General features: G+C 33.9%; 1 protein-coding gene across 1 annotated transcript; it reads left to right on the forward strand.

Annotated features, from left to right (window-relative positions):
* Positions 1-24: 24 nt before the first annotated feature.
* Positions 25-10,622, forward strand: LOC118755228 (mitogen-activated protein kinase kinase kinase kinase 3-like). Its single transcript, XM_036490076.1, has 5 exons — positions 25-118; positions 1,000-1,298; positions 5,396-5,483; positions 6,133-6,196; positions 10,068-10,622. The coding sequence occupies exons 1-5, from the start codon at positions 34-36 to the stop codon at positions 10,108-10,110; spliced, it is 579 nt and encodes a 192-aa protein (XP_036345969.1). The 5' UTR covers positions 25-33; the 3' UTR covers positions 10,111-10,622.
* The last annotated feature ends 273 nt before the right edge of the window (positions 10,623-10,895 follow it).

The raw sequence follows: 10,895 nt of genomic DNA on the forward strand, positions 1-10,895 counted from the left end.
TCCTTCTCTCTTGTCGCAGGTACACCATATTGGATGGCACCCGAGGTGGCCGCTGTGGAGCGCAAAGGTGGCTACAATCAATTATGTGATATATGGGCGGTGGGCATAACGGCAATTGGTAAGTTCACTTATGTATATATATCATTTGACATGGCACGTTTGGCGTAAATACAAAAGTCCAGTTAGTTCTGCAAAAACCTAATAACCAACCGTACTTCGAATGGGGCGTAGTAGCAATTGTTCGGGTCATAAATATCTTTGAATACCCAAGGAATGCCTCTATCAGATGTTTGTTTTTCTTGTTGTGGTGCCCGGCTGGAGTTGATACCTAAGTTATTGCACTCTTAATGGGGTCACTCGCCACAACAATAATTTCAATAAACCACCAACCGACTAACTCGCTCGCTCGCTCACTCACTGCTGAATGCCACTTTTTACGGTGGTCGTTTGTTCGTGCGTAAGTGTGTAGGTGACTGTGTGCTTACGATTTATGCAAGTTGTGTACATACATATGCACACATACAAGCAGGCAGGCGCTCAAGGGGCCTCATCGTGACGCAGCATTAATTTGCTTAGTACCCCATCTTAAGTCGCAAATTGTATGCCTTTCAAGGCTCTATAACAATTAATTCTACTTAATTTGTATGGCGGTTGCGCCTGACGTTTGTCACAGCCAATAAAATTTGTGCGAAATTTTATGATAATTTTTGCCAACGCAGACGCATGGCGTTTGCGAACTAAAGTACTACTTAGTGTTATGTAGGAATGGTAGTATTTTTTCTTTAGATTGTAGATTACCCTAGCGATTCGCTAATCTCGTGGCCGTATAATGTGGCAGGTTTTTAAGAATCACAAAGTTTTAATAAAATTATACACATTTTTTTCTAACGAAAGCAATCGATAAACACCTCACCCACTGGTCGGTCTATCCTCTTCCTTAATAATTCGTATTGTTTATAGTTTTGATTGACGTTCTTCGTTTACTTTCCATTTTTCCAGAACTTGCTGAACTCCAACCGCCAATGTTCGACTTGCATCCGATGCGTGCGTTGTTCCTAATGTCGAAAAGTGGTTTCAAACCGCCCACATTGAGCAACAAGGAGAAATGGAGTCCCACCTTTCACAATTTCGTAAAGACGGCGCTGACGAAGAATCCCAAGAAGCGTCCCACCGCCGAGTGTCTGCTGAAGCATCCGTTCGTGCAGGGCGAGATGTCGGTGCGTGTGGCCAAGGAGTTGCTGCAAAAGTTCTTGAGTCCAAATCAGCAATTCTACTACTATTTGGATGGCGAGGAGGAGGTGAGTACGAAAGTCAATTTGTATGCTACGTTATTCGTTTGTGTGAAGTTACGATGTATATAAGAATCTGTCAAGTATACATGCACACTACATACTTACATACACACTTATATATGTAGCTTCACCCAGATAGACATGTGAATGCAGTTATGAGCTAGAGAAATGTTTGCGTACTTGTAAATGTGGCATTGCTCCACAGTTTCCAAAAAGAAAGGAAAATATTTGATAGCAAAACCATGTACATACCCAGTCAGCAAAATATTCGGAGACGTATCCGAAAATGGAAAGAATTCCGCACAAAACCGGATATTCCATCCATTTTCGTTCGTTCCGCTGCCCACTAAGGGCCGGTTTCTCTATCTCTGGTTAACACTAATCCGTCGTTAAACATAGTTACCGACGGTATCGACTCCCTGTTATATGCATGGAGTCAGAACGTCGATAACGATGTTTAACCAGGGAGTTAGTGTTAACCTAGGATGGATAAACCGGCCCTAAAGTGTGCACATCCGAATCGTACATATGTCTAGAAAAGTACCAAAAATAATTGTGAAATAATTGTGAAATAGGTTCGGCCAAAAATAAAAGGAAAATTTTCGAAATTGCCTTGCAAAAATACTTTAGACGCAGGGGTGCGGGGGTGGTTCGGTTTAATGTACATACATATATGGTAAATACGGGTATGTATGCAGGGTGGTGTGGAAATTCTCGCTTTATTCCCAAATGCTCATTTGGACGAACAAGTAATATTTATGGCGCTATCGAACTTTTGCGATTGACACTCGAAATAGCTTGCGACTGCTTTGGTAATTTTTGGCGAAAAAGAGTCAAACGTGTTTTGTACAATCAACTCTACTATGCATCTAGTATTTGTCGGCAGCGCACAAACAAGTGTACAAGTGAGTGATGCGTGTAGTGCATAGCGTGAGTTGTACAAGATAAATGCGACTTGGTTTGTGGAATGTTTTCTGCTTAGATTTTCTAGAATCGATATTCCTTTGTGCGCCCTCGTCGATGATAATATTTTTTTTTTTTTTGGCGAGCAGGCAATAGTTACTCCCTACGAACACATACAAGTGAGCAAGTGAGCTTGTCGTATACAATTTTTCGTAGTCCTCGAGCACTTTTAACCAATATTACGGTTATTTGTGGGACACTTTTCGCTGGTCGGGTGCCAGCGCCGCACTTTCACTAAATGGCACTTTGTTTGTAAAAAAAATTTGTGCCAAAATCTGCTTCCCATTTTCAATAGTAGTGAAGTAGTTTTTTTTTTTTGAATTTTCATACACACACACACACACAGAGTGGTTTGCTCTCTCACAGATTATTCTCGCCTTACGCTTGTCGTTCCTGCACTCAATTAGATTTATTGATTGTTAGGTAAACATTTTAGATTTATCTGGATGTTGAAGCCGAATAAAAGCATACACACTTGTGCACGTACAAAATTAGTTTTATTTACATACATATATGCGTGTGTGTGTGAGTATAGAGCGCTGAGTGGGTTCGCAAATGGTCGCCATGAAGTGGGTTGGCGGTAAATTAAAATTTTAAAATAACTGCTGAGGAGCATAGTTGCGTTTTTGGTGATGGCGGTGGCTTACATATGTATGAATATTAATTTAGCTATGCTTCCACTTCGCTGAATGCTACAAAATTTCGGTTGAATTTAACCACTAACAGCGAGAGCTATATTTTTTTGTTAGTTTCATTGGAAGCACTTTTACATACATATGTATTTGTGAAATCATTCAGGCATTTATGCGTAGGATTTCAAATTGGCATAGTGTATGGGCGGATGAGGAAAATTTTTGCAATTTTCGGAATATTATAATTTTTAAATGTACATTGGCCGACGAACGTACGTATACCATACCATCGTATTAGAATGTTTAGTCCTTAGACAGACAGTCAATTTCTTTCTATATAGGACAATTTTTTTGTACTATTTATATGTATGTATGTACATTTATCTTTTCCATTCTAAGAGCTTTTATTGTTTGCCTAATAGATTGCTGTAAATTTTATCAAAAGGCACTATGAAGTGGATGATAGTTGCTTGTAAATGTAATTTTAATTATTGCTATTATATTTACGAGTATGTACCAGTATGGCCAAGTTCGATATGGCGTATGAGTAACATTATTCACATCTTATTCATTTATTCATCGATTTTCATCGTCAATAGCTTGATTTTATTTGCAAAGGAACAGGCTTTAATACTATCATACACATGAAAAAAATTACAAAAAATCTGCTATTTTCTCAATTTTTTCCTTGTTAGAGTTTGAATTTTTGTTTTTATAAAAATGTAAATATCTTGGGAAAATGTCCTGATCTAGATAAACGGTATACAGTTTAATTAATGGCATTATTACATATATTTCAGAATTAAAAAAAAAAAAACTATTTTAGCTTGTTACGGGTGTGACAGCATTTTATGGCGGGTGGGACGAGTCACATATTTTAATAAGGCGGCCACATTTGAACAATAGGTAGCTTAAGAATTCGTACATACGTGACGGTTAGACATCCAATATGAATTTTTTTTGGACGCTTATAACTTCTCACCATAACTGTATTTTTTTAATAACTTGGAACCATTTTAAAGTTCATGAATTTTTCTTTCTTTTTGGATATATATATTTTTTTTCATTGTCACATTTAGTACATGACACTTCGAAAACTTCATGCAAAAATATTACAGTATATTATATATGGGCATTTCCAACGGTTGCAAACCGTACGTTCGTACACGTTTGAAGTCCAAAAAAGAAAACAAAGAAAATATAAATTTTTAAACATTTTTTTTTTATGTTTCGATAGCATTTTGCTAGATATATCTTTGGTGCAAAAAGAAATGGTCTTTCGATTTTTATTTTTCCATATGCTAGCAACAAACATGCGGTCGCTAAGTCATTTTTGGCTGCAAATTGAAAAAATGTAAGAAACTGCGAAATGGAAAGCGATTTAATTTTATATTAAAGTGGAATAAAGTAAATTTCTTCTTACTAATTGCGCGTTGAAATATATCTATTAGTTTTTTGTTTATAAGCTTCAGTACCGGTCGCGAGCGTATCGATCGCGAACATACGATTTTTTTCATAATTTTTTATACCTTTTATGAACATGAAATGGTATTATAAATTTGGTCCGATGTTTTATCGGAACCGCCCAAATCGGATGCTCATTTGCATTCATAACACCTAAATAGAGAAAATAATGAAAAATAAATCGATAAAATCTATTTCTAAATAATTATTCTACATGCTTTACTGTTTTTACCTATTTAAACACAATGTATGTAATTTATTTTTTTTATCTGAGCTGCCGTCTTCGCTGGAATAGTCCATATACTAAATATTTTATATTCAATCTTTGCTCATTATAAAACATATAGTTAAGTACATACATATGTCATATGTATGTGCATCAGTCTTTTTTAACCCACTTCACAAAAAGGAGAAGGTTATCAATTCGTTGGAATTATTTTTATTTTTATTTTTTATTTTTTTTTGTTATGTACATATGTTACCGCATATGATTTCTATAATTTTTTTTTTTTTTTAAGGAAATGTGTTACTTCACGGGTGGTCCCATACTAATTTCATTTAGATCCGATCATTGGATCATGAAGAAATTAAGGATTATCTTAAATTTTTATATGAGAAATAAATTCGGTTTTGTTTTTTGCTTAAAAATTACTTGTTTCATTAATATAATTCTCAGGGTAAATTATAGGAAAAATATAAATTTTTTTCTTCGAACGAAACCCTATTGGTCGTTTTTAGTTTTCACAAACCAATAAAAAACGAATGTGCTTTTTTAATCTAAGTGATAAACTTGTACTTTGTGCATTTTAGCAGCAGTCTATTTTCTTAAAGACATATGTATGTATGTAGTATGGAAATATAATTACTTTTTCTTTATTTTTTTCTTTTCCATCCTCCTTTGATGTTGTGTTACGCGAATTTTATAATGCTCCAATGACTGTTGCTGTCGCCCCTCTTGTGGTTGGCCATAATTATCAACAAACCAAAACAAAAACATCACCAACAACAACCATGCCAAATAAACCAACAAAAATGCCGAAATAGACTGTCGCCAGCGTACCACAACGAATAGCAAGTAAAATGACATCAAGGCCAAATGGTATTTCACCGCAAAATCACACTTTGAAAACAGGTAAGTGTTTCACTAATCTAACCTCAATCGCAAACTTCATATACATATACGTACTTACGACTATATTAAAGTGCTTTTTAGCATAAGTATACAGTATACATATGCATAGATATGTTTGTTTTTTTTTTTTTTGTTGTATATCGCCTTGCGCTGTGCTGTGTTTTTCGCAAAGGAAATGGGGACACAACAATTTTGTGCTCCATTTTCACTTCAAATTAAAGTTGCACATCTCTTTTCCCACGATTTTCGTTTGGCTTTTGAAAGCTATTTATTTTTACGATGTTTATTTTATTTTATTGCTTGTAAAATCAGATTCAGTGGTTTTTAGTGAAATTTTGATTTAACCCTGCATTCGTAATATACGTAAATTTTACGTGTACTGTTTACCCTATGTTATGCCCTATCGCTGTGTGCACTTGGCAGTGCTTTCTTTATTTGATTGTTGCATAGACAAGTGAATAATTAATCGATTAAGTTCTTATTAAACATTTATTTAAAATAATATACCTAAACGGTGCAGTACGTAAAATTTACGTATATTACGAATAACGTATGGGTAAAACTGTCTTACGATGATTTCTACCGAAGAAACTTAATCTAACACTTTGTTGATGTCAATGTCATAGTAATTTGAACTTTTTTATTGCAGGCATGACGACGAATTCACAGTGGAACGATCGCTCATCTAGTCCCGAAACGTTGCCAAGCGACATGTATGTATATGTTTTTGTATAAATATCATGTACGTATGTATTTACTATATAGTATGTACCTTTGGATTTGCTAAACCAATAGGCTTTTCTCTGTTATGCTTATATAGGAGTATGCATATGTATGTGGACGTATGTTCATCTACATACATACATGTGTATGCCCATTTTATGTATATGTACATATAATATTTCTGTGAAACGCCTAATAGTATACTTCAATTTCCTGTTTGTCTGCATACTTAATTGCTTTATCTGTCGTGTATTGAACGCAACCAAACACTAGCAACATACACAACTCAATAATACTACAAACATGTTTTTTTTTCTTAGCTTTAGCTGTCTTCATTTATTTATTATTTCCTCCTTATATATGTATATTGAGGTACATATGTATGTATTTATTCCCATGAGTTTCATGCAACCTAACTCTTAGCAGGCACAAACAATCATTACCGTTTGAGAAAAAAGTTATTACACTCACAGCGATACATTGCAAAATATTTTCATACACGCACACACATCCACACGAATTCGGTTTAGTATTCAAATATATATACACATATTCACACATATACACATACAATCCAAAACCACGCCATCGACTTTACATTCACTTTTAGTTCAACTGTACTTCACAACATTTTTCATTTAATTTTTTTTTATACCTTTTAGTATTTACTTTCGAGTTACTTGATTATTATTTAATTGCAATTATTTTGTCCACTCAATTTCTCCTCCAATTTTTTCGTCTCTTTTTTTCTTAGTCCTTTAGCGGCAGCGCGTCGTCAAAAACTTAGCGGTACATTGATTATGAACATGTCCTTAAGGTTGGCACACACACTCACACACACACACACAAAAAGTGCGCTCGCCTGCACACACAAAAAAAAGCTTGACAGCATAAAAAACTTCCTAAAAAAATTTTCGCTATGTAATTTCGCAATTTCCAAGCGCCGTTTTTTACGCTTCGTGCCGCCTTTTTCTAGCAAAATTTTTACTGATATTTTTCTCGCTCTAATTTCCTTGCTGCATTTTTCGCACATAATTTGTTTCCTGTTTATTTGTGGCGCGCCGAAATCTTTGTGTATTGATGACAAAACGCCTGCCAATATGCAACACAAAATGCCTCCACTGCCATGCGCTTTTTGACTTAGCAGCAAAAAAAAGAAAAATGCAGAACAAAATATGAAAAAAAATGCGTTTTCGCTCCCTCTCGCTGCGCTCGTCTGCCACGCAGCCAAAGTTATGTTTCCGTTTTGCAAATTGATTGTTGCTGCCGGCAGCCTTTTTATATGCATATATATGTATGTGACTGTATGTGTAGCATTGCAATACGCACATTTGTGTGCTAAGTAGATACATACATAAGTGTGTGGAAAAAGCGAGCTGCAAAAAATGTGGCATGCCTGCAAGTTGCTGCGATTTTCGCGTTGTTTGCGTTGCTTATTTTCAATTTTTACTTTCCCTACTTTCGCATTTGCTTTTTCGCAGTACTTTCAATTTTGTATACTTTTGTTATATGTATTTTGTTGTTGTTATTTTTTGCATGCTGTTTTTGCATGTTTAGCCCTAATGCACTGTGATTATTATAAACACTGTATGCCCCGCGGCTTGCACTCGCAGTGCTCCTCGCCAAACGTTGGCAAGTTGTTAAATTAAATTTTGAAAAGTTTTCCCTTCATGCAATTTGCTAATTCGGTTGGCTATTTTTCGCGTTTATCTGCGATTCGTTCCGTTGGTAAATTATGATAAAAACCTTAAAATTTGTGTATTTTTGCGCACGAATTGCAAAAAAAAATCTAATACGTTGATAGTGCGAAATTGTTTTGCTGCTTTAATATTTCATGAATTGCGGCCAATTTGTGCTCAATAAAAGTTATGGAAATTTATGCCTTGCAAAAATTTCTACAGTTGAAAAATTTTAATTAAAATATAGGAGTTCAATTTATTAAACGAAAATATTTAGTTAGCTTTAAATTCAAATTGTATTATTTATTTTGGTCTGGCAACGCAAATTATCATAATTTTTTTCTTGTTATCATTGTCCAGGGGATTTTTTTGATTAAAATTTTTTTCGACGCAAAGTTTATTATATAGTCAAAATGGAACGGGAGATTGTATTTATTTCAACATTGATTTTGAAGATTTTTGCTTCATGCAAAAGACACACTTACTTACACTAAAGTTTGCAGAAAGCTACTGCAAATTTGAAAAAAATTTAAAGAAATTACACTATAGCGAAAAACTCAAGTTTTGAAATGACACAAAAAACGCCAAAACACGTAAACTTAATTATCGATCTGAATAGCGTTTTTCCAGAACCGGTCATTTTCCCATGAAATGTTCATTTTTATGAAAAAAAAAATCAAACTAACAAGGAAAAAATTAAAAAATAATAAATATTTTGTAATTTTTCTTCTTATGTACTTAAAGCAAAAAAAATCAAGCTACTAACAATGAAAATCCATTGATAAATAAACAAGCTGTGAGTGGTCAAACGAAAAAGTGCAAAAATTTTTTGTATGAAATAGAGCAGGAAATAATGTTACTCATACGCCATATCATATTGGATTTACATAGTCGTACATGGCGTATGAGTAACATTTTCGATGTTAAAGTTTGCATTTTTTTTCCTTCGCAATGCGAATCTAAAATGAAAATATCTTGGGAAAATTACCTGATGTAGAAAAACGGTATACTGATCTGCAAACAAAATTATGTTCTCGGTGCTTTTTGTGTTAATTTGGCCTCCCTGCAGTGTTATTTAATTAGCTTGTTTTCTTGTTGCTTTTCAAAACAGTGAAATTCAAATTAGACTTCAAGTGGTTCGTTTAAAAAAAAAGTGAACCAGCTACAAAAACTGTACTATTGAAAAATCAAAATAATGCTACCAAGCTTACATTTAAAATTTTTTTGTTAAGGTTTATTTTAGTCTAAAAATCTGTGACCCTAAATAACTGCCGAAAGCACTTCGAATCCAATGGCTGCTAAACAGACTTACCCACACACCTCAAATGGCACAGATGTAGCGAACTTTACTACATACACATGTATGTATGCAAATGCTCGCCTTGTACTTTTTTCTACTCACATTTTCGGCATCAGCTCGGCAGCTGTCTATGATTTGGTCATAAAGATGAAACACAAACACAAACACTTACACATTCTCAAATAAATGCGTAGAAAAATAATAAAAACAAACACTTTTATTTCCATTTATTTGTATTATTTATTTTTGCATTGAAATTCAATATTCCACTTTATTGGAATAAACACAAATTTTATTTTGGCATTATTGAAGTCGCGCCCTAAGTGGCCCTGTTTCTTGTGTTTGCACAGCATGCACCCGATTTGATTTGTAAATTTTTACAGATTTTATAAATATTCTCAAACCAAGGAATTGAAGCGAGATTTGAGCACGCTTTCCCATAAAAGTTAAATTCAGCTCTTTCAATTTTGAATGCTCGTTTCACTTTTTGAAACTCTTGACGGATTTGACTGTAAAATTGGAAAAACAATTACTATGCGATTTTTTATTTTTTATCTCTTGCAACAACACATCAATTTTCTTAGCCTTGTTTTTGGTAATAAAAACTGCCCTGCACTTTTATTTTCTTTCACCTTTGAATATTTTCTATAACTTTTTTTACTTTTTTATTATCTTTACCTATTTTGTGTTTTAATTTCCCTCTCCTTGTTAGAAAATTGTACTTTTCTCCTATTTTTCGTTTAATATATTTTCTTTAGAATTTATGTATATCTAATTTTTAATACAACAAATATTTGTATTTTGATAGTATTTGAAGTATTCTCAATCTTATGCTCTTTATGTTATATTTTTCTTCTTGCATTTTGTTTGTGTTATTTGTAGGAGCCTCTTACAGTATATTGATGAGGAGCTAAAGCTAAGGTAAATACTTACAACAACAACTACAACTACTACTATACTCAAACGAACAGTGCAAGCGAAGCATCTTTGGTTTTTTATTTTTAAAAAAGCCCTCCAGAAACGTTATAGAATACTTTAAAATGCAAACAAAAAAAACGCAAACAAAAAAAATTGTTCAGCCAGAAAAATCAAATGCCATCCTTTCAGATATTCATAATGCCAAACAGTGGTAAAATTTATGGCAGAATCGCAATGAAAATGACGGACCAAAGCTGCCAAATTACATTAAACAGTGTTCGTGGCGAGATTAGATCTATTTCTATCTATTTTTCGAGCGACCGATAAGGTTCTTCCTCTCCTCAAAGCTGTGGCCCTTGACCCGTCGTTTTCATTGTGTTTCAAGCATTAGCGCTGGAAACATTAAGCTTTGGCCACCGACCATTTTCCATACCAATTCAATCGCTTTCATTTCCTTTCACAAAAAAATATTTCTTCATTTTAATTATTTTACTATTTCTTTTTATTTATTTAGAAAATATTTACAATTTTTTAGCATAACATACCTACATAATTTAAAAATTAAAAAAAAAATTCACAAAAGAATAGCACACATATGTACGTACATACATATTTAAATCTTCGTAAAGCGCACATTGGCCTTGGTTCTTCGCAAAATTTAACCCCCATCTATGATCATCATGAACTCACTCGCACATTTCATAAATCCTTATGCAGAATCATACATGTACGTATACGTACATATGTACATACATATATGCATCATCAATTCAGCAATAGTTCACAAATTGG

Source organism: Rhagoletis pomonella, unplaced genomic scaffold, assembly GCF_013731165.1.
Source record: "Rhagoletis pomonella isolate Grant_MI unplaced genomic scaffold, Rhpom_1.0 Rhpom_scaffold_05662, whole genome shotgun sequence".
NCBI classification, from domain to species: Eukaryota; Metazoa; Arthropoda; class Insecta; order Diptera; family Tephritidae; genus Rhagoletis; species Rhagoletis pomonella.

What these genes read in the sequence shown, in the direction of transcription:
- LOC118755228 (XM_036490076.1), top strand. Translation starts at nt 34, where the DNA reads ATGGCACCCGAGGTGGCCGCTGTGGAGCGCAAAGGTGGCTACAATCAA. An exon ending in ATTTGGATGGCGAGGAGGAG is followed by an intron (nt 1,299 to 5,395) that starts GTGAGTACGAAA and finishes ATGCCGAAATAG; the next exon opens with ACTGTCGCCAGCGTACCACA. An exon ending in GAAACGTTGCCAAGCGACAT is followed by an intron (nt 6,197 to 10,067) that starts GTATGTATATGT and finishes TGTTATTTGTAG; the next exon opens with GAGCCTCTTACAGTATATTG.